At 39.4% G+C, this 25050-nt stretch overlaps 1 protein-coding gene across 3 annotated transcripts in view; it reads right to left on the reverse strand.

The window, feature by feature from the left end:
- ARHGAP10 (Rho GTPase activating protein 10) overlaps positions 1 to 25050 on the reverse strand; it is a 325239-nt gene that overhangs the window by 174235 nt on the left and 125954 nt on the right. For all 3 annotated transcript variants that reach the window (XM_086704136.1, XM_086704135.1, XM_086704137.1), the window contains 3 exons: positions 17514 to 17643; positions 14180 to 14286; positions 11891 to 11985 (listed from right to left, as the gene is read on the reverse strand). In XM_086704136.1, the coding sequence (XP_086560262.1) occupies positions 11891 to 11985; positions 14180 to 14286; positions 17514 to 17643 (332 nt within the window). The remainder of the gene's footprint in view (positions 1 to 11890; positions 11986 to 14179; positions 14287 to 17513; positions 17644 to 25050) is intronic.

Raw genomic sequence — 25050 nt, forward strand, 5'->3', positions numbered from 1 at the left:
AGTGTGTATTACTTTAAAAAATATATTTCTATGCTATTGGTATTTACATAAGATTGAATACACCTATATAAAATGTTGGATCCAACAAAGAGATCTTTTTTGTCCCAAGAATTCTTGAAAGATTAAAAAAAAATATCTCCCACCTCTGCACTGTTAAAAATGCTTGTTAGACATCCCAAAAACAATACTGAGTTTTCAGCTAGATAAGAACCTCGAGTTCAGGGAAAAGATCCTGGTAGAGATAATAAATTCAGGAGTTACTAACATAAGGATGGAATTTAAAACCATGAAGCCAGACAAAATCATAAGGGTTAAAATGAGAAGAGCTCCAGGATGAACATAAGAGAACCTGAATATCAAGAGGTCTGGGAAATGAGAACTGGCAAAGGAGTCTAAAAAATGAAAAGTCAATGAGGGGATAGAAAACAAACAGGCAGGCATGATATTTTGGAACAAGTAAAGCAAGTACGTCATGGAGGAGAGTCTGGCCATGTCAGAGGCTGCTGCCAGCAAAGAACAGGGAGGACAGGAGAGCTGACTATTGGATGTAGAACATGGAGATGATGATGATTTGACAAACACAAGTGCAGTGGAGAAGAGAGGCAGAGGCCAGACTGGAGTAGGCTCAGAAGAGAACAGAAAGAAGGAAATTTGAGACCTTAAAATAACAGCTTTTGAAGAAGTTTTGTTGCTTATGACAGGACAGAAATGAGCAGCAGAGAAAAGGGAAGACTGGTCAAAACAAGGGTTTTTCATTGGTGATGGCAGGAGCATTTTTTCAAGATGGCTGAAAAAAGAATATTTTGCTTGCTGATGAGAATAATCCAGTAGAAAGGGCAACCTTCATGTTAACAAGAAAGAAGACTGCTTGAGTGGTATCGGAATAGCAGAGACAGGATGAGAGAGAGACAGGATGAGAAACAACTGAACAGAGAGACTGGCCTCAGGAACACAGGTCACACAGTGACGAAGAAGGGCAAGGTGATGGAGGAGTGTAAAGGCAGTGGGTGATCTCTTCTAATTGCTTCTACTTTCACAACTAAATAAGACACAAAACTATCAGGAAAGAGACAGTGTTGGAGGCTTAGAGAGAGGAAAATATGAAATATTCATCAACCAAGAGAATGAAGGAACTAAGAAAACGTTCACACAATTAGTGGTTAGAATTAACAGCCCATGTGGGGCTAGTGATCATGAATTTGAAGTGATCCCAGTGAACATGGTTAAATATGTCTCTCTAGGAAGAGAGAAGGCAGAGGTGAATCTTCAAAGTTGAGGTTGTACCAGCAAGTCTAACAAAGATAGGAGTAACAGAGTTTATTTAAAAGATAACTATGATGATTGTGAAATTAAACTAGGTGAAGAAGGAAGTGAGGGTGTATGGAAACTGACAAACAACAGGCTCAAATGATTAGAGAGAATCTAAGGATAACTTACCAGAAAAAAAAAAAAAAACACTAGAAAGTAGTGTCAGAAAGAGAAAGGCTTGCAGTTGAGATCCAAAAGAAGTTGCCAGTTCTTGTAATGATAAGATCTAAGCAATGACTGTGACAGTGAATGGCTGAGGTAGGGTAAAGGAGAAGATGACTGAAGGAGAGGAGTTCAAGGAGTCAAGAAGCAAAGCACTAAAAGGATCATCTCAAGCAATACCAAAATCACCAAAAATTATGAAAGGAGTAGAATTGGAAATATACCGTGTAAGGAGATGGAGATTCTAAAAGCAGTTCACACCACAGAAAAAAAGAAAGATACAGTCTATAGAGTGATACACCTTGAGGATGAAACCATGTGAATGGACAGAAAAAGAAAAGACAACCACAGGAAATAACATTTAAAAAGTAATAGCTGAGGGACACCCGGGTGGCTCAACTGGTTGAGTGTCTGACTTCGGGTCAGGTCACAATCTTGGAGTTTATGAGTTCAAGCCCCACATCAAGCTCTCTGCCCCCGTGTCCCTCTCTCTCTGCCCCTCCCCTGCCTGAACCCTCTCAAAATTAAACAATAAAAATAAATAAATAAAACAAAGGGGCACCTGAGTGTCTTAGTCAGTGAACAGTCCAAGTGTCGATTTCAGATCAAGTCGTGATCTCATGGTTCGTGGGATCCAGCCCCGTGTCAGGAGCCTGCTCAATATCATCTCTCTCCCTCTCACTCTGCCCCTTACCCACTCATGAATGCAGTCTCTCTCAAAATAAATAAGCATTTTAAAGAAGTAATGACATGAAATGAAATGGAAAAAAAATAAAATAAAATAACCAAAAGCTGAATATGGAGAGGTTCAAGAAATTTGGGGCAACCACTATGATTCAGTCATGGAGGTCAAGGGATAGATGATTTGCAGGAGGTAGAAGGTAAGTACCAAGTCAAATGCTGCTAAAGCTGCCAAGTGCTGTGCCCAATTTCCCACTGTATTTTTTATCTTTTAATTTAAATCCAAGTTACTTAACAGTCTAATAATAATTTCAGTGATTCATCACTCACATAGAACACCCAGTACTCATCCCAACAAGTGTTCTCTTTAATGCCCCTCACCTTTTTAGACCATCTCCCACCAAACACCCTGCCAACAACCCTCAGTTTGTTCTCTGGTATTCAAGAGTCTCTTATGGTTTGTCTCCCTCTCTGTTTTTATCTTATTTTTGCTTCCCTTCCCCTATGTTCATCTGTTTTGTTTCTTATTCCACGAGTGAAATCATGATATTTTTCTCTGACTTATTTTGCTTGCAAATGACAATATTTCATTCTTGTTGGTTGCCTAGTAGTATTCCATTATGTGTGTGTTTACACACACACACACACACACACACACACACACACACACACCTTCTTTATCCATTCATCAGTCAATGGACATTTGGGCTCTTTCCGTACTACGACTATTTGTCAATGGTGCTGCTATAAACATTGAGGTGGATATGTCCCTTAAAATCAGTATACCTGTTCAGTATCTTCTGGGTAGATATATGAGAGTGCAATTGCTGGGTCACAAGGTAGTTCTATTTTTAGTTTTTTTTTTTTTTTTTAATTTTTTTTTTTCAACGTTTTTAATTTTTTTATTTTTGGGACAGAGAGAGACAGAGCATGAACGGGGGAGGGGCAGAGAGAGACGGAGACACAGAATCAGAAACAGGCTCCAGGCTCCGAGCCATCAGCCCAGAGCCCGACGCGGGGCTCGAACTCACGGACCGCGAGATCGTGACCTGGCTGAAGTCGGACGCTTAACCGACTGCGCCACCCAGGCGCCCCTATTTTTAGTTTTTTGAGGAACCTCCATACTGTTTTCCAAGAGTGGTTGTACAAGTTTGCATTCCCGCCAGCAGTGCAAAAGGGTTCCTCTTTCTCTGCATCCTTACCAACACCTGTTGTTGCCTGAATTGTTAATTTTAGCCATTCTGACAGGTGTGAGGTGCTATCTCATTGTGGTTTTGATTTGTATTTCCCTGATGATGAGTGATGTGGAGCAGCTTTTCATGCATCTGTTATCTGTCTGGATGTCTTCTTTGGAAAAGTGCCTATTCATATCTTTTGCCCATTTCTTCATTGGATTATTTGTTTTTTGGGTGTTGAGTTTGATAAGTTCTTTATAGATTTTGGATACTAGCCCTTTATGTGATATGTCAGTTGCAAATATCTTCTCCCATTCCATTGGTTGCCTTTTAGTTTTGCTGATTGTCTTCTTTGCTGTGCAGAAGTTATTTATGTTGATGAGGTCCCAATCATTAATTTTTGCTTTTATTTCCCTTGCCTCTGGAGATATGTCAAGTAAGAAGCTGCTGCGACCAAGGTCAAAAAGGTTGTTGCCTGTTTTCTCCTCTAGGATTTTGATGGCTTCCTGCCTTACATTCAGGACTTTCATCTACTTTATTTTTGTGTATGGTCTAAGAAAGTGGTCCAGGTTCATTCTTATGTCACTGTCCAGTTTTCCCAGCACCATTTGCTGAAGACACTGTCTTTATTCCATTGGATATTCTTTCCTGCTTTGTCAAAGATTAGCTGGCCATATGATTGTGGGTCCATGTCTGGGTTCTGTATTCTGCTCCGTTAATCTATGCATCTGTTCTTGTGCCAGTACCATACTGTATTGATGCTTACAGCTTTCTAATACAGCTTGAAGTCTGGAATTGTACTGCCTCCAGCTTTGGTTTTCTTTTTCAGGATTTCTTTGGCTATTCGGGGTCTTTTCTGGTTCCACACAAATTTTAGGACTGTTTGTTCTAGCTCTGTGAAGAATGCTGGTATTATTTTGATAGGGATTGCACTGAATATGTAAATTGCTTTGGGAAGTATCATCACTAACAATATCTGTTCTTTCAATTCATGAGCATGCAATGTTTTTCCATTATTTTGTGTCTCCTTCAATTTCTTCCATAAGCTTTCTATAGTCTTCAGTATATAGATTTTTCATCTCTTTGGTTAGGTCTATTCCTAGGTATTTTATGGTTTTTGGTGCACTTGTAAAGGGGACCGATTCCTTAATTTCTCTTTCTGCTGTTTCATTATTTGTGTATAGAAATGTGACCAATTTCTTTACAATGAATTTATATCCTGCAACTTTGCTGAATTCATGAATCAGGTCTAGCAGTTTTTGGTGGAGTCTTTTGGGTTTTCCACATAGAGCATCACATCATCTGCGAAGGGTGAAAGTTCCACCTCCTCCTTGCTGATTTGGATGCCTTTTATTTCTTTGCATTGTGTCGTTGCTCATGCTAGGACTTCCAATGCTATGTTGAATAACAGTGGTGAAAGTGGACATCCTTGTTGTGTTCCTGACCTTACAGGGAAAGTTTGAAGTTTTTCTCCATTGAGGATGATATTAGCAGTAAGTCTTTCGTATATAGCCTTTATGATCTTGAGATATGATCCTCTATCCCTAATGTCTTGAGGGTTTTTATCAAGAAAGGATGCTGTATTTTGTCAAATGTTTTGTCTGCATCTATTGAGAGGATCACGTGGTTCTTATCCTTTCTTTGATTCATGTGATATATCACACTGATTACTTTGCAGATATTGAACCAGCCCTGCCTCCCAGGTATAAATCCCAATTGATCGTGGTGTATAATTTTTTAATGTATTGTTGGATCCGGTTGGCTAGTATCTTGTTGACAATTTTTGCATCCAGATTCATCAGGGAAATTGGTCTATAGTTCTCCTTTTTAGTGGGGTCTTTGTCTGGTTTTGGAATCAAGGTAATGCTGGCCTTGTAGAAGGAGTGTGAAAGTTTTCCTTCCATTTCTATTTTTTGGAACAGCTTCAAAAGAACAGTTATTAACTCTTCTTTAAATGTTTGGCAGAATTCCCCTGGAAAGCCATCCAGCCCCAGACTCTTGTTTGTTGGGACATTTTTGATTACTGATTCAATTTCTTTACTGGTTATGGGTCTGTTCAAATTTTCTAGTTCTTAATGATCTAGTTTTGGTAGTTTATACATTTCTAGGAATTTGTCCACTTCTTCCAAATTGCCCAATTTGTTGGCATATAATTGCTCATAATATTCTCTCATTATTATTTGTATTTCTGCAGTGTTGGTTTGATCTCTCCTCTTTCAATCATGATTTTCTTTATTTGGGTCCTTTCTTTTTTCTTTTTGAGCAATCTGGCTAGGGAGTCATCAATTTTGTTAATTCTTTCAACAAACCACTTCCTGGTTTCATTGATCTGTTCTTTTTTATTTCAGTGTCGTTGATCTCTGCTCCAATCTTTATTATTTCCCGTCTTCTGCTTTAGGGCTTTATTTGCTGTTCTTCTTCCAGCTCTTTTAGATGTAAGATTAGGTTGTGTATTTGAGACCTTTCTTCCTTCTTTAGGAAGGCCTGGATTACTTCCCTCTTATGACCACCTTTGCCATATCCGAGGTTTTGGGCTGTCGTGTTTTCATTTTCATTGACTTCTATGTACTTTTTAATTTCCTCTTTAATTTCTTGGTTAGCCCATTCATTCTTTAATAGGATGTTCTTTAATCTCCAAGTATTGATGGTCTTTCCAAATTTTTTCTTGTGGTTGATTTCAAGTTTCATAGTGTTATAGTCTGAAAATATACAAGGTAGGATCTTGATCTTTTTGTATTTGTTGAGGGCTCATTTCTGACTCAGTATGTGATCTATTCTGGAGAACATCCCTTGTGCACTCAAGAAGAACATGTATTCTGCTGCTTTAAGATGAAATGTTCTGAATATATCTGTTAAGTCCATCTGGTCCAGGGTGTCATTCAAAGCCATTGTTTCCTTGTTGATTTTTAGTTTAGATGATCTATTGCTATAAATGGGGCATCGAAGTCCCCAACTATTATGATATTATCATGTATTAGTTTATGTTTGTGATTGATTTATATATTTGTGTGCTACCACTTTGGGGCATAAATGTTTACAACTGTTAGATCTTCTTGGTGGAAAGACCCCTTAATTACAATATTATGCCCTTCTTCATCTCTTGTTACAATCTTTATTTTAAAATCTAGTTTGTCTGATATAAACATGGCTACTCTGGCTTTCCTTTGATGATCATTAGCATGATAGATGGTTCTCCATCCCCTCACTTTTCAATCTAAAATGAGTCTCTTGTAAGCACATATAGATGGATCTTGTTTTCTTATCCATTCTGATACCCTATGTCTTTTGATTAAAGTGTTTGGTCCATTAACATTTAGAATAAGTACTGAAAGATACGAAATTAGCACCATTGTGTTGCCTGTTGAGTTGGTATTTCTGATGGTGTTCTCTGGTCCTTTCTAGCCTTTGTTGCTTTTGTTCTTTTTTGTTTTGTCTTTTCTCCAAAGGGCCCCCTTAAAATTTCTTGCAGGGCTGGTTTAGTCATCACAAACTCCTTCAGTTTTTGTCTGGGAAATTCTCTGTCTCCTTCTATTCTGAATGACAGCCTTGATGGATAATTCTTGACTGCATATTTTTTTCTGAATCAGCACGTTAAATACATCCTGCTACTCCTTTTTGGCCTGCCAAGTTTCTGTGGATAGGTCTGCTGCAAACCTGATCTGTCTTCCCATAAAGGTTAAGGGCTCTTTTCCCCCCTTACTGCTTTCATAATTCTTTCCTTGTCTGTGTATTTTGTGAATTTGACAATGATATGCCTTGTTGATGGTCGGTTTTTGTTGAATCCAATGGGAGTTCTCTGTGCTTCTTGGATTTTGAGGTCTGTGTCCTTCCCCAGATTAGGAAAGTTTTCCACTATAATTTGCTCACATAAACCTTCTGCCCCTTTTTCTCTCTCTTAATTTTCTATGATTCCTATGATTTGGATATTATTCCTTTTTAATAAGTCACTGAGTTCTCTAAGTCTTGTATCATGATCTTTTACCTTTGTTTCCCCCCTTTTTTCCTGCTTCATTATTCCCCAAAATTTTATCTTCTAAATTGCTGATTCACTGCTCTGCTTCACCCAGCCTGGCCACCATGGTATTCATTCAAGATGGCATCTCGGTTATAGCATTTTTAATTTCATCCTGACTAGCTTTTATTTCTTCTATCTCCACAGAAAGGGACTCTATGCTTTTCTTCAACCCCAGCTAGTATTCTTATTATTGTGGTTCTAAATTCTAGTTCAGATATCTTGCTTATATCTGTGTTAAGACGCTGGCTGTCATTTCTTCTTATTCTTTCTTTTGGGGTAAATTCCTTCAATTTGTCATTTTGGAGGAAAAAAAATAATAAAAAATTAAATTAAAAACAAAACAAAAATCAAATAAAGGAAGACGGATCCTACATGTTTTGCACTGCTTGTTGAAAGAAGCTTGACAGAATACAGAAAAAGAAAAGGGAAAAAAAAGTAAGAAAAAATTTAAAAATTAGAAATAATTATATAACAGAATAAAATGAAGTAGAATTTAAAAAACTAAAAAGTAAAGTAGTAAAAATAATATTTTCTTTCTGTATCCAAGAATGAGGAAGAAACAGAAAAAAAGAAAAACAATTAAGCAAAAACAGATGCAAAGAAAATGAACAAATAAATGAACCAGTGAACAGAATGACCCAGTTTCCCCTAGAACTGAAACTATGAAGCCCTCTATAATCTGTACACTAAGTGAATGGAATGACTTGTGCTGGTCTTCTAGAGAATGTGCTTGGAGGGAACAGTTCAGTGGGACTTTGTGTAACGAATCCATTCTCCACTAAGTGGTGCTGCTCAGCTTACTGGAGTGGATCAGTGTGGTGCGCCTGCGCAGGAGAGGTGAAAATGGTTTCTCCAGCTCCCTAGTCTCTGGCACAGGAACTCTCCGCTCTCACTGACCCACAATCAGGCACCCTTCCTTTGTCTCAGGCCTCCATCTAACTTCCCCCTCTACCCTGTCCACGTCCAAGCCATCCGCCTGCTAGGCGGCACCTCCCTCCAGAGTTTTATCTCAGATGGGGTTGTGTTTCAAAACCACATGCTTCAGAAACCGCTGGGGCTTGGACCCATGCTCACTCTCTAGGGGAGGGTCTCACTGAGCAATGGTTGGGTGCCGGCTTGCCCCACAAAACATTCCTGTGATTGTGCAGTGTCAGAGGTTCAGAGATTATGGCAAACCACAGCACAGTCAGTGCCAGGTTTCACCTCACTCTGGCATCTTTGTCCCAATACCAACAAACGTGGCTGCTCTCTGGGGTCCACTGGGACCTTTGCCTGTGGGGAGGTTTATGGCCTCTACCAAATGCACTGCAAGCAGGGAAACTGCCTCTCCCCTTATGGCACACGGACCCCACAGACTCCAATGGCTGCTCCTGGGGATTCTCCCTGCTTCCTCACCAGAGCAGCACCAGGCACTGAGCTCCAGAGCTTCAGACTCTGCGCTCCACTGTTTGTAGAATCCTGGTGGTACTGAAACTCTCTGCTTTCTTCTTGCCAATGGTTGTGGGGAACAGACTTCTTATTCAGTCCCCTGTGAGTGTTTTCACTCTTTCTCTCTCTCTCTCTCCAGCTGCTGTGGGGGGGGGGGGGGGAGTGCTTTTCTTGCACAATCCTACACACCACTCTCTCCCCCATTCTCTTTCTCTATCCTCTGTCTGCAAAAACAGCTCCCTACCCTCTGCAGCTTTTCTCTCCCCCAGTTCACCTTTCTGCACTGTGTACCTGCCAAGTTCTGTGGCTCAAGTTATGCAGACTGTTGCATTAATCCTCAGATCAATGTCCTAGGTGCCAATGGATTTCTTACTGAATGACCCACAACAATCTAACTCAATATGACCACAGCTGAATTCATCATCCTCCATCCATCCCTGGTCCTCCTTGGTTTTCCATCTTAGTAAATGGCACCACCTAGTTGCTTAAGCCAGAAACCTTCCCTTCCTTCACTTCCTTTACTTCACTTCCTACTCCAACATCCAATTTGTCTCTAAACTTAGCTCTAAACATCTCCCTCAAATGGATCCCTTAGCTTCCATTTCCACATCTACCAACACTAATCCAGGGCCCCTATTGTTGCCATCTTTGAACCTGTCTCTACTCTGCCAGGGTGAGTCTTGAAAAATATAATGTATAATGTATCACCTGCTACTCTACTTAAAACCATTTAATGTATTAAGCTAAAATACCTCAGGCCCTTGCCCCCATCTCAAGCTTCTTCTTCCACTCTTCCTGGCTGCTCCAGTGTCATTGGTGTCTCTGGGGATGTCAAATGGGCCACGCCCTCCCTTGCCTACAGGCCCTCAGATATGCCATTCACTCTGCCTGGAATAGGAGTGTCAACCCCAGCTGACTCCAAATAATTCATCAGTCACCAACTAGACATCAGATCCTCCGTCTGCCTTTCTTCAACCATCTATCTAGACTAGCGGTACCCCTGCCACAGAAAGCAGCTCTGGGTGTCAGCAGAAGCAAATTAGAGATGTCTGCAAGAAGAAGGAAACTGAAAGAGTACAGATCCAGGCCCCTTGCCCCACTTTAGTAAGGCAACTTTTTTGTTTCATATACATATAAATATAAAATTTTATTTGAAAAGGGGGGTTCCCTATAAAAACAGTTTAAAAACCACTAGAACAAATCACCTCTAAAGTCTTCCCCAGTTCTCAGAGTCTATTTATAAGGCATTATCTTTTGCTTTATAAATGAAAGTAACTCCACAGTAATCCCTCATCGATCACTGGGAAGAGTGGGAAGTGCTTACAATCATAGTAAGCATCATCGTTGACCAAGTGCATTTGGCATGGTCAGGTCTTAGAAAAAAATACAGGGTTAGGCAAAAACAATACAAACTGGAATAAAACAATATACGAAAGTACTAGGAGTATCCTGCTTTCAAAGCAAATCAGATTAACTACATTTACATATTTTCTAGTAGACAGCACTGCTGATTCACCTTTTTCAATTATTTAGGGAATGTCACAATTACATGGTAATACTCACTTACAACATCGTGGCTAAGAAGCAGCAGGGGCTCTAGAGGCAGAATGCCTCTCAGAAATCTTCAGAATGCCTCAAAATCTCAGCTCCTCCACTTACCAACTACATGCCCTTGGGAGAATCACTCAAGCTCTCTATGCCTCCAGATTCCCATCATAAAATGAAAAGGATAATACCTACCTGACAGGGCTGTGATGAGGATAAAATGAGATAAAGCATGGAAGAATGGAGAGCACTGTCTGGCACTTAGGACTCAGTAAATGCCCACTATGGGCATATACACACATATGTTCAAGTTATACTAGACAGCCTGAATGTCTTAAGGTATCTGAACCAGCCCTTGCTGGCTTGAAATTTAACATCTTCCGCAATGACATCCTCTTTCATTTTTTTTCCCACTCTTGGCAAAACGCTTATTAAACTACCTGCCTTCTTCATGGTGGTACCAAATTTATCATGGTGCTTAACGGCACACTTTTACACACCTGCTCTTCAATCCATTTATTGGAAAGTAAAGCATAGCTCTTCCCTCTCTGCACCAACCCCATAGACTTGGTCACATCCTCTAAGGGAAGGGGAAGCATTAATTACTTTTGTATCTGACCTGAAATGAACTTTTGTTACAGAAGTCTCATATTGTAAACTTTTACTATACAACTATGAAACAGCCTTAGCTAAAGACCAGTATTGACAAAACCAGGACTGGCAAGGAACCACCATACTGTGAGACATTACAAAAGAAACATTCTCTAAGTACCAGGATTTTCCTTAGTACAATCGGACACAGAAGTAAATGCCGGACAAGTAGTAATGTTATCGGACGAACTTTTTTCTGTTTTTACTTCCTCCTCTCTAGCAAAGATTTTTTTTTTTTTTCAACGTTTATTTATTTTTGGGACAAAGAGAGACAGAACATGAATGGGGGAGGGGGCAGAGAGAGAGGGAGACACAGAATGGGAAACAGGCTCCAGGCTCCGAGCCATCAGCCCAGAGCCTGACGCGGGGCTCGAACTCACAGACCGCGAGATGGTGACCTGGCTGAAGTCGGACGCTTAACCGACTGCGCCACCCAGGCGCCCCGCAAAGATTCTTTTATAATAACTTAAAGTCATATGACAAGGGAAATAATAACTAATCTTTGAATAGTTTGCCTACAACCCTCCATCACATACAGAATATACACTGAAAATTCCCACACACAAAAATGAATATTGTTCTGTATTAATAGACCACTATCTCTTGTCAGCTATGTCACCTACTTCCTCAGTTTCATTCATTATTCTTTCAGTGCCACCAATCAGGCCTGGGTCAACGATGAAATGCTCCAAGGTAATTTTTTAATTACTGGTTAGAAGAACTCCAACTCCAGCCGAGAGCAAGCTATCACTCCACAGCTAAACACAGGGACAAAGACTAACAAGTCAAAATGAACACAAAGCCTGGAAACGTAACAAGATAACATTCTTTCAGGCCAAGGAAACCTCAGTTTCAATTAACCTCCATTCTTTAAATCATTTTTTATAGGCTTCTTTCCTTAAGTGGCATGATTCTAATAACTTACCGGTCAGCAGCTTCCACGTCAAAACAAAACCTTCTGTCAATGGAGTCAGTATGCCTCTTGGTACATTCTTTCAAAAAGAACACTTCTCCATCCCCCTGAAAATAATCATTTTTAACATTTTCAAAAATACAATATAAACATAAACATATTGAAGAATCCTATATTGGGGTTGGAGGGGGCACAAGTTTCAAGATTTTAAGTCCATTTATCCGGTTCTCTTTCAAACGAGTTTAAACACTATGTATAATCTTAATTTTCATCATCCTCTTTTCCTTAAGGTTTTCTAGATCTTTCTCTGATTACAGTTAACACTAAACCAGACCTCATGAGCACTGATTTTAAAGGGCAGATTAACGATATGGTTTCCAAATGCTAGAATATTTGTTATTCTCTTACTGCACTTTTTAAAAGAATAATTTGTTTTTAATTCGCATTATGTTACACTGTATGAAATAGTCAATATGTGACCATTTTTGACCTACAAAAACTTCAATTCCATATGAATCTACCTAAAAAGTATAATGTATCAAAGGGCCCTAGATCAGCTACTGTGATCATCAAAAGCTAGACCACTCAATGTAGGTTTTGTTTCCTTAGTGAATCACCCTGAATTTATCTTAATTTGTTTTAATACAGTACTATTTTACCTCACTAAACCATCCAAGGGAGACAGAGGCAATGCAGGAACATGGGTTCTGAGTAAAAACTGTTAAGAACTCTGAGTATATACTTCTAGACTATTCTGACATTTTCTAAAATACAAGAATCTCCAAATAATACTAAACAAACATTCAAATATGCCAATATTTTAAATATTAGCAGCCATTATATTCTAAAAGTATTTTTTATTATTTGGTGGTTTAGCAGAAAGGCATCTCATATCTTAGCATTTGAGTTAGTCCTGACTCGTGACTAACACTCAACCCTCATGCTCAATCTTAACCCCATCAGCCTTTTTAGAGTGATATCCTGGGGGCACCTAGGTGGCTAAGTCGGTTAAGCGTCCGACTTCAGGTCAGGTCATAATCTCGCAGTTCATGAGTTCGAGCCCAGCATCGGGCTCTGTGCTGACAACTCAGAGCCTGGAGCCTGTTTCAGATTCTGTGTCTCCCCCCCCCCTCTCTCTCTCTGTCCCTCCTCTGCTCACACTCTGTCTGTCTCTCTCTCTCTCTCTTTCGCTCTCTCAAAAATAAACAAACATAAAAGAAATTAAAAAAAAAAAAAATGATATCCTCACAGAGTCCCTGGGTAGCTTAGTCAGTTAAGCTAAATCTGACTCTTGATTTTGGCTCAGGTCATTATCTCATGGTTGGTAAGTCTGAATCCTGTGTCAGGCTCAGCACTGACAACATGGAGTCTGCTTTGGAGTCTTGGGATTCTCTGTCTCCCTCTCTCTCTCTGCCCTTCCCTTGTTTGCAAGCATGCACTCTCGCTCTCTCAAAAATAAATAAACAAACATTAGAAAAAAAAAAAAGAGTGATATCCTCTTCTCCACGGCCCTGATTTTCCATGTTTATTACATAACTATGTTTATATTATAAGCTGCTTTAAACATTTTTCAGAAAGATGCAAAGTATACGTAAATAGAAGTGAACCTGGGTTAATTCTGTATTCACCAAAGCAAAATCATACCCATCCACCCAGATAAGCAATGAGTTCACCTTTTTTTTTTTAAACTGTAAATTGGTGTTACCAATTACATTCAATACTGGTGGAAGAGCTTTGTCTCCAGACTATAGATTATTGCTATGAGTTGCAGTTTCTATTTAAAACCCAAATAATGATCATCATTTTTACACAGCAAACTCCTAAGGTTTTCTTGCTATCACGTGTTGTTTTGCTACTTATTTCTGTGGGAAATAAATGGGAACTGCCTAAGTGAGAACTTTGTACATCTAAATGGAAAACAATATGATTCATTATAGATTACCTACTGTATAATGTTTTCAGGCTGTGAATAACATGTGCGCACATCCGATCTGTGTGAACACTGACCTGGCAGAACACTGAGTCGTGAAAGCTTCTCGTAGGTGTTCACTACATCCTCTAATAATACTGGACATAAAAGGATTCTAGTCCTGACCATAAAAACCCACACATACAATTCAAAAACCACAAGGGCTGTTATTTATTGGCCTATTTCATTTAGGAACAAAAGAAAACAAAGATCTGAATCCTAAAAACAAGATACAGTATATTTACCATTAATGAATATATACACCATTAAAATGTCAGCCTCAAAAAACTACCTGTCACACAGAATACAAAAATACATAATCAAATACTTACAAGCTTTCCCCCAGATCTGTGCTCAAATGGGATTATGTTAAACTTCTTGGCTGCTTTCCGATACATGCAGTAGTGTTTGACCCAACTGGAACCAAATGGAGCAGGCCCTTCAAGAAGAAATAGATCTTTACCTTTTTCCTCATAAATAAGCAGATACACAGAGTGCCAAACGCATTACTATAGAGGAAAAAAAAAAAAATAAGCAGCAAGTAACACAGCTCAAGGAAACAAACCAGCAACGATGTGGACTCCAATTAAAAAAAAAAAAAAAGTAGGGCAAATAAGCCTGAGAGAGATCATTTGAGAGAAAATGCAATACTTTTTAGCAACAGAGCAGTGAGTCAAAGACATACTTCTCAGTTTGCCACACCATTATATCTCACACCTAAAAATGTCTTAATTGTGAACTATATTTTTTGTTTATTTCTAGGTATTAAGAGTTCACAAGGGTTTCAACAATTCCATTCAATGTATGTGATAGTTCTGGATTCGGTTCTGGCCTCTCAATACGATACAATCACAGAACCTAGCATCTCAGGAGTTCTGAGTCCACTCTAGCACCCTGGTAGGTAGCTGCCCTTACTAATGATGCTTTGTAAAGGTAAGCTTTAAATTGAAAAATGAAGAACGGAGAGGTGCTATCTACATCTGACCAGAACATTCTCAGAACCACTCTTTACCCCTTGTAGAGTCGATATTATCACCATCAGAGCTCTTAGAAGACAGTGGTCTACATAAGGAGTACCTAGCAATCTTGAGTTTCACATGCCAATAAAAGTACAATTATAACACAAGTTAGGTCACCCAGAGGTTGACTATTTTGTCTTTTACCAAGTAAAGACATTAAAAAAAAAAAAAAAAAAGCAAGTAACAGGGCTCTTGGGTGGCTCAGTCAGTTAAGCATCTGACTCTTGATTTTGGCTCAGGTCATGACCTCATTGAGCCCCACATCAGGCTCAGTATGGAGCCTGCTGGGGATTCTCTCTCTTCCTCTCTCCCTCTGCTCCTCCCTTGCTCTCGTGCTCACTCACATGCATGCGATCATTCTCTCTCTCTGTCAAAATAAATAAACTTTAAAAAAGTAAGAGGAAGGGGGGAAAAGTTACAGAGATGGAGGGAACAAACCATAAGAGACTCTTAAATACAGAAAACTGAGGGTTGATATGGGGTGGGGGAGAGGGGAAAGTGGGTGATGGGCACTGAGGAGGGCACTTGTCGGGATGAGCACTGGGTGCTATATGGAAACCAATATGACAATAAATTATATTAAAAAAATAAAAAGTAAGTAACTTGTGTTGTCACCATAATTTCATCTACAAACAAGTAAACTTTCTATATCTAAAAATCAAGAAGGACAAGCTTAGGAGGGAAAAAGGGACTCATTCAAAAGGAATCCACCAAGCTTTAGAAAAAACTGACCACACTGTCTTGGGGACAGTACAGGGTTGAAAGGGGTTACCAGACCACAGTAATCCCACCTCAGACCATCATGAGTGCAAAAACCAGAATTCAGGAACCACTGGGGTGTGTGTGTGTGTGTGTGTGTGTGTGTGTGTGTGTGTGTGTGTGTGTGTGTTAGGAATAGCTAGCTTGGTATCCTATTCTATGGTTCAAAATATATTGTACAGATATTTCATTCCTAAGAAAAAAATGTTGAGGGAGGATGGCGTATTATCTTTTTAATAAAAAAAAAAAAAATTAAGCTTAGACCAAATGCCCAAGAAATGACAAAGCCTAACCTCAAATCCGAGTCTCTGGCCCCACATAACAAGGTCTCCCCACTAATTAAGCCAGCATCCTTTCCTGACTCCCATCTGACCCAAGTATATAGGCTTTTCACACCGTCCATGGTCCAGATAATACACTAGAGAGCACGACACAGACAGACAATGCCAGCATTCAGACTTGTATGATCTAAAGAACATTATTTACCTCTCTATTTTCTCAATGGTATTTTCATTCTCTCAATGGTAAATGGGGCAATAATAGCCCCATACACTTCATAGGGTTTTTTAGTGGACTAAGTGAGGTGTATAACAAGCTTCGCACAGTGCCTGGCACACAGTTAACAAGAGGAGAATTTTGCCACTGTTGTTTTCATTCTGTTTTTCCAACTAGTTTCAGCCCAATTCCTCTCAAAGCCAGTTAAGCTGGGCAACAGTTACGAATCTAAAAATTAAAGTTTCCTGTGATTTTCACTTGGGCATATAATACAAAAATTCTATCCTTCTGTCTCTACCCTACATGTTAATTTAGTCCTTTCAAATTCATTGAACAAACAGATTAAAAAGCTGAAGTGTCAGAAAAATAGAGTTCTGCTCATCATGTAACTCCTCTTCATGAGACGTGAAGAGTATGGAGGTCCAGATTACATAAGGACAGAGAGAAAAAGAACAACCACTCTGCCGACTACATATGCATTAGCTTCAACTTGAAGCACAGATATCCCATAGCTAGCCCACGAGTATGCCCTCCTACTACAGTGGTCAGTTTGAAAGTCCTGTAAATCAGCCACGCTCAGTGAAAATTGTTAAGTACTCTGACAGCGGTCAAGGGTGGGGAGGCAGGAAGACAGCAAATACAGAAACCTTTTCACATTCTCCTCCTTTCTACCACATAGTACTCGGGTTCTACAGTTGAAGAAGTAAAGTTTAAGAGCTGAACAGTTAAAATAAGACCAAACTGTCAAAAGTTTTAAAGAATTTTTAGGTGCCTTAATTTTCAAAATAAGGACACTCTATGCACTGCATATTCACTGAGAGCAACAATACTAAAAATGCAGTGAGATAAGTTAGGATGCCACCTAGGAATATTTTGTATAGCCATCTGCAATCACCCTGATAATTTTAGCAAGAACAAATGATCTCAGATTGGTGTGGAAAGCAATGACGTGAAGGAATAGGAGGAATATGTCCCTCTTGACTTTAACATGGAAAAGGAGTTGTGGGAGGAGGAGGGTGTGCATATGTATATGAATGTGCCTATGTGTATGCGTAGGTGAGAAGGAGGGGGGTGAAGGGAAAGGAGGAAAAAGATAATACCTCGCCTTGCTTTCAGCCTTATACCATGTTCCGGCATCCTCACAAGCGTTAGCAAAGTATGGTACAGAATTTGGGGGTGCAGCTAGAAAACAGGGTGCATCTTGAGTTCTTCATTTCAGGGTCCCCTCCCTAGAGCAGAAATGTGCTTTCCCCCCAAATATAAAATATACCTTCTAGGACAGGAGGGGGCAGAGGAAGTGGTAGGAATAATTATTCCAAAAATCGAGTAATTACAGTAAGAGTTTTAAAATAATTTTTCATCAGTCATTCATCATTGCTTGGGGTCCTCTTACTTTTTTCCTGTACATACAGGTAGCCTTCTGCTGTGAACTGACTTGCTCGTTTGTGGTCCTTGGGATTCTGTCTGATTTTGTTCATAAGTTCTTCCACTTCTGACCTTGTTCCTTCAAAACGATTCCGTGTCTGAAATAGATAAAATATATATATATATATATGTTTTCAGTTTTCATGTGTTTTGGATGTACATTTTTAAGCCTCTGGATAAGTATAATTAAATTTGTAGAATTTTTCTATAAACTTCTCAAGGTATACCCATCCCTTCCAGTGTGTCTCTTTAAGATTGTCATTCAAAGAAAAATATTACTAGTAAAATAGCTAATAGGAGTCTAATAAGCCAAGTAGGGATTACTTTCGAAGCTTTCTAACACCAAGAATAATTGTGTTATTCAATGTAAGAATTCCTACCTCCATGTCTCACAATATTACTAAATCTTAGATTTAAAAAAAAATGGGTCATAAAATATATTGGAAGTCTTTCCTTTGCACAATCAACCTGACTCTTTGTTAATATACCAGCAGTATTAAGTACTCAGAATCTGAAAAACTTAATTCTGCTCTGCAAACTAATAAATATGAGGTCATCTTCTCCAGGTCATGGCAATTGCAGTTGAAATGATATTTCTTCTCAGATAAAGGAAGGGGGGGGGGGCGGAATTTCATGTACAAATAATGTCTTTGCTATCTGAAGAGACAAATCACATTTCTGAAACCCAGGAGACTCAGCATGCCAATATCTCTGTCAAACGGCTACCCTGAAAACGTATATGCAAGGTGAAGTGACAAAATTACCAAGGCAAGCATGATGAGTCAGCACCACCAAGTTTCTGGACATTTCTTTCATCCACACTCTAAAATAATTGTATTAACACCAAAAAACTGCTGATGTGAAACTGTGGACAAGCAGAGATAAAAAACTTTTATTGAAATTCCTCCCCTCTCCTCCCTACAAGGAAAGAGGTTACCGAGGGTCCTAGAATAGAAAAATGGTAGAATGGTACACATTCTTTAGGAGAAGAGGAGTCTGATAAATGCAGACTGCAAAGGGGAAAACTTATCTTCAGAAGTTTGTTTTAAAAAAACAAGCTGAGAGTTAAAAAAATAAACTTTATGTGCTAGAACAAAACACAGGATTGCAGGGAGGGTGGAACTCATTTGTTAATGCCAGTTCTCTCTTCCCTTCCTGTTTCTCAAGCCTCCAGGATTTCTTGTCCCCATTTTAATACTCATCTTACCCTGATTTTATTTATTTGCCTCCTTTGTCACTTTGCTTAGTGACAACTCCCAACGCTCACTTCTTTCTGAAGGTGCATCTGTGTGTAGAATATTTATACACATAAATACCTCTGAGATATTGTGGGTTTGGTTCCAGGCCACTGCAATAAAGCGAATATAGCAATAAAGCAAGTCACATGAATTTTTAGGTTTCCTGGTGTATACAAAAGTTCTGTTTACACTATGCTGTAGTCTATTAAGTGTGCAATAGAATTATGTCTTTAAAATGTACATATTTTAAATAAAAACCACTTTATTGCTAAAAGAAAATGCTAACCATCTTCTGAGCTTTCAGTGAGTCAATCATTTTGCTGGTGGAGGGTCTTGCATTGATGTTGACGCCTGCTGACTGATGAGGATGGTGGTTGCTGAAGGTTGGGGTGACCGTGGCAATTTCTTGAAGTAAGACAACAACGATACATGCCACATCAAATGACTCTTCCTTTCATGAAAAATCTCCCTGAAGCATGCAGTGCTGTTTGGTACCATTTCACCCACGACAGTGCTTCTTTCAAAACTGGACTCAATCCTCTCAAACCCTGCTGCTGCTTTATCAGCTAAAGTTATGGAATATTCTAACTTCTTTGTTGTCATTTTAGCAAATCTTCATAGCAGCTTCACCAGGATAGATTCCATATCAAGAAACCATTTTCTTTACTCATACATAAAAATAACTCCTCTGTTAAAGTTTTATCATGAGACTGAAGCAATTCAATCCCACCTTCAGGCTGTATCTACTTCTAATTCTAGTTCTCTCACTATTTCTGCCACATCCGCAGTTACTTCCTCCATTGAAGTCCTGAACCCCTCAAAGTCATCCATAAGAGTTGAAACCAGCTTCTTCCAAACTCCTGCTTATATTGGTATTCTGACCTCTTCCCATGAATCACAAATGTTCTTAATGGCATCTAGGTCTCAACAGAGGGCTTAAAACACTCAGTAAATTATGCTGTAAATAAATGTGCTGCATCTGGCTTTGTTGTTCCGTTTACAGAGCACAGGTAAGACTAGAATTAGCCTAATTCTTAAGGGCCCTAGGATTTTCAGAATGGTCAATGAGCACTGGCTTCAACTTAGTCACCAGCTGTATTAGCCTCTAACAAGAGAGCCAGCCTGTCCTTTGAAGCCAGGCATCGTCTGCATTGAAAATCTGCTGTATCACGAGGCCACCTTCATGAATTATCTCAGCTGGACCTTCTGGATAGCTTGCTGCAGCTTCTCCAGCAGCACTTGCTACTTCATGTTGCACTTTTCTCTTATAGAAACAGCTTCTTCCCATAAACTTCGCAAACCGACTTCTGCTAGCTTCTGACTTTTCTCCTGAAGCTTTTTCACTCCTCTCACGCTTCATGGAATTGAAGAGAGTTAGGGCCTTGCTCTAGATTAGTCTTTGGCTTAAGGGAATGTTGTAGCCAGTTTGAGCTTCTGTCCAAACCACTGAAATTTCCTCTGTATCAGCATTAAGACTGTTTCACCTTTTTTTCCCCCAATAGGCTTCACACCCAGCACAGAGCTGAAAGCAGGGCCTGAACTCATGACCCTGAGATCAAGACCTGAGTTGAGATCCAGTCAGATGCTTAACCAACTGAGCCACCCAGGCACCCCACAACTGTTTCACTTTCGTATTATTCATGTGTTCAGTGGAGCAGCACCTTTAATTTTCTTCAAGAAAGCTTCCTTTGTGCTCACAACTTGGCTGTTTGGCACAAGAGACATAGCTTTCAGCCCCTGTGGGCTTTTGACATGTCTTCCTCACTAAACTTAAACATTTCTAGCTTTTGCTTTAATGTGTGATTCTTCCTTTCACTTGAACACTTAGAAGCTATTATAGAGTTATTCACTGACCCAATCTCAATATTGCTGTGTCTTGGGGAATAGGAAGGCCTGAGGTGAGGGAGAAAGATGGGGGTGCAGGACAGTTGGTCAGTGGAGCAGTCAGAACACACAATATTCTTCAAGTTCGCTATCATATACAGGCACAATCTGTGGCACCCCAAAACAATTATGACAGTGACATCAAAGACCACTGATCACAGATCAGCATCACAAATGTAATGATAATGAAAAAGTATCAAATATCACAAGAATTACCAAAACCTGAGACAGAGACACCAAGTAAGCAACTGCTATTGTAAAAATAGCACCAGTAGACTTGTGGGACATAGGTTGCCACAAACATTCAATTTGTAACAAATGCAGTATCTGTGAAGCTCCAAAAGGCAAAGCACAATAGAACAAGGTATGCCTGTACATAGATACACACATATATAGACATGTGCATGCCATGTACGCACAGATGCCAGCAGGGACACACACATGCACACACGTATATTCCTATTTATGTCGTGACTTGTATCCAATACTCTCATTAATTATATTAATGCCCAAATTTCCTACATTTGACCAGCAGAGGCCCCTTCTACCTGACCCCTGTACCTTTTGATATGTCTTCTTGAGTGATCCCCTACTTTCTGGTTCAAAAAGGAGTCCTGGGTCCATCTTATACTTTTCTCTGTCCCAGTCCTAAAATCAGTCATATCCCCCAAAGAAGCCCTTATTCCTTTCACTGGAGTGTAGTATTTAGAAACCAAAATCTGAACACAGTGTGCTCACAGCTAAGGGGTTGTCACTGCTTCTGGGTCTTCTTGGCAGATAGAAAAACTATACAGGTGTGTGTGTGTGTGTACACATACATACGTGTTTTCACACACATACACCTGTCATTTCTATATGTCTCTATATTGGAAAAACCCACATGTTCATACCAGTAAATCTAATTCCAATCCAATACTTCCAGTCTCTTTCTAGCCTATCCCTTCCAAATTTTGCATATTTCTTTTCAGATAGTGAGAAATCTAGTTCCCATTACTCTCAATCTATTTACTTATTTGCTCAATTAATACATTTGCTCAATGCAACCAATCTCTACTCCAGCCACCTCTTTTTCAGGCTGCCTCTACACCCTCCCCACTCCCACTATACCATCACCCCCACTTTCCCTGCTGCAGGGCTCTCCATGGAGTACTCCCTGCCCTCATCGTCCTACTTCCTCAGATGCTTATGACTGTGCTCTGCGAAGGGAGGGAAAGGATTTTACCATTTTAAGTAAATTATGAATGGCAGTTAAAATTGTATTTTTTAAAACTTTGAACATAAATAATAGAATGGCTAGAACCCAGTAATCTCCAATTCTAAATTCCGGTGTCTATTAAAAGATATCATCAAATAATAACGTTAGGCTGTAAATTCTACAGTAAGTGACCATGACAGTGTTTACACTGTGACTGGCACTACTGAAAGCACTTTTTGGTGTTTTATTTACTTTCTTTAAGTTTATTTATTATTTGAGCGAGAGAGAGGGAGGGAGGGCAAGAGAGAGAGGAAAAGAGAGAATGCCAAGCAGGCTCCACGCTGTCAGTGTGGAGCCAGATGCAGAACTCAATCTCACAACTGCAAGATCATGACCTGAGCTAATCTAAGAGTCGGACATTTAACTGACTGAGCCATCCAGACGCCCTACTTTTGGTGTTTTAATCCTCAAAATAACCTCTAAGTTAGGCTAGTGCTATCCATTGTCAGCAATATACCACTGTATTATTTCCTTTCCTTGCATGCTTTGCTAAATAAATTTCTAAATAAACCAGTCTTAAATAAAGTCTTCTAAATTAAACACTTTATTACATCACCTATTTGGGAGAACAGTTTGGGGACTAAGATGGAATTCAGACCCATCTGAGTATGTCTGGAAAACCGGTGAGTCAAGATTAGCACAGGTTCAGTCCCATATTAAGGGGAGAAGGAGCTTTTCACAGTATTATACCCAGAAATAAAGCTTTCAAAGCAGAGGTAAAGGCTGACTCCAAGTACCAATAGCCATTTTAAGTTTTCCCATCCTAGCCCCATGACCTCACTCAGAGAAGAAAAGAGTCAGTTAGTTATCTGACTCTTGGTTTCAGCTCAGGTCATGATCCCAGGGTTGTGGGACTGAGTCCCACATCCGGCTCCACACTGAGCATGGAGCCTCTTTCTTTCTCTTCTTTCTCTCTGTCTCTCTCTCTCTCTCTCTCAGTGCCTGGGTGGTTCAGTGGGTTAAGCAGCCAACTCTTGATTTCAGCTCAGGTCAGGATCTTATGGATCGTGAGTCTGAGCCCCAAGTCAGGCTCTGCACTACCAGTGAAGAGCCTGCTTGCAATTTTCTCTCCCTCTTTCTCTGCCCCTCCAGCATGCTCTCTCTCTCTCAAGTAAATAAATATTTTAAAAAAAGATTATCTCTCTTTCCCTCTGCCCCTCTCTCTGACTTGCATATTCTCTCTTTAAAATAAAATAAAAATTATGAAGAAGCTTTCAAGAGGTAGTTGTAAAACATCAGGGTGGGCCCCATGAAGCCCTGCTTTAGTAACTTTGCAAAAGAACATAACATAAAGGGGTAAGTTCCTACCTACACACACACACACACACACCCTCACTGTAATTCTCATATCGCCCCTCATGTGAGATGGCAGAAAAAGGAATGTTATGCAACAGACCCCAAGTGAATAGGTGATCGAGTCTAAATCCATATAAGACACCTTCCATGGGGGTGAGGGGAACACAGGTTAGAACAGGTGCGAGGTAGGGGTGAGTTGAGGTGCAACATTGGGGCCTAAATCTGAGTTCTTATAATTAAAGGGACTCCCATGTTACCCACAAGTTGCTACGGTGTAGGCAAGCAAATGGCCATATCAAGAGGTTTCCCAGCTCCTGTTATTTACTGACCCCAGAAATACCATGAGTGACCCATGTGTATCCGAGTACAGAAGCTGAAACTAACCACCATGACCCCCTAGAGTGATTCTGCCCAAGTTCCAGTGTCAGCCCTGACCTTAAGGTATGATATCAGGAAGTTATTATCCTCATTGTCCTCATCTGTAAAATAGGAATAAAAAAAAAAATCTACATCATAGAACTTTTACAAAGACTAAATGTGTATAATCCAAATAAAGCACACAGGTAATACATGGCACTTGGTAACAAAATTAATTTAGCTGCCATTACTACTACGACTACTACTGTTACAAGTAAGTCACCCAAGAGTCACAATTATTCTCATCTAACAGAGGATAAAAGGAAATCTTCACTATCAAACTGACAATTTATTGTTTTAAATCTTATTGGAAGAGGGGCGCCTGGGTGGCGCAGTCGGTTAAGCGTCCGACTTCAGCTCAGGTCACAATCTCGCGGTCCGTGGGTTCGAGCCCCGCGTCAGGCTCTGGGCTGATGGCTCGGAGCCTGGAGCCTGTTTCCGATTCTGTGTCTCCCCCTCTCTCTGCCCCTCCCCCATTCATGCTCTGTCTCTCTCTGTCCCAAAAATAAAAAAATAAAAACGTTAAAAAAAAAAAATTTTTTTTTTTAAAAATCTTATTGGAAGAGAAACTGTATTTTTAATTTTTTTTTCAGAATACAAAAACTAATCCACAAGATTTTAAAACAAAGAGGGAAGGGCACAAACTACAAAAAGAAAAGGTTCAAAAGCAATTAAAAGGGACTATAAACCTATTTCTCACAACCACATTTGTATTTTTTACACAATCACTTCCAATCTCTTTTTGAAAAAAACATAGTTTATTATTTTAGTGCTCTATTTTTCTCACAACACTGTAACAAAAATATTTGGGCATATTCTTAAAATCTTCTTAACTATTCTTAGTATTTTCTGGGGATTCTCCATGAATCCTAAGATTTCTCACATTAAATTTCCTTCTAGGAAGAATTCTATTCTAGTCTCTCTTTCCCTACATTCTTCTGGGGATAAAGATAACAAAAGTTTAAATTTAGTTTTTTAAAATACCCTTCAATTTTGATCCAATTTATATTTTTCCAGATATAGAAGTCTACTTTTCTAGAAATAGAAAATCTATCTTCTAAAAGCCATCTTGCTCTGTTTTCCTTTCCATGTATTACTCTGGATTATGGAAAGTGGATGAGGAATAAGTTGCTTCCAAAATAATAAAAAATAAAAGAGGTATGATCATTTTTACAATAGGAAAGGTGAAATCAGACGAAAAGTAGCTTGTTTTCATTTTTAGATAACATTTACCTTTTTTCTGATTATAAAATGATTCTGCGATTTTTTTTACTATAGTAAAATACTTACAAACCAACCAAAATCATCCATGGCATTATAGTGCAGAGATAATTGACACTATGATTTGGTTTTAATATTTGGGTATATGTCCTTTAATACACAAATATACAGAGCATAAAAATAATATGCCTTTT

Source organism: Puma concolor, chromosome B1 (genome assembly GCF_028749965.1).
Source record: "Puma concolor isolate L17-30 chromosome B1, mPumCon1.1.hap2, whole genome shotgun sequence".
Taxonomy (NCBI): domain Eukaryota; kingdom Metazoa; phylum Chordata; class Mammalia; order Carnivora; family Felidae; genus Puma; species Puma concolor.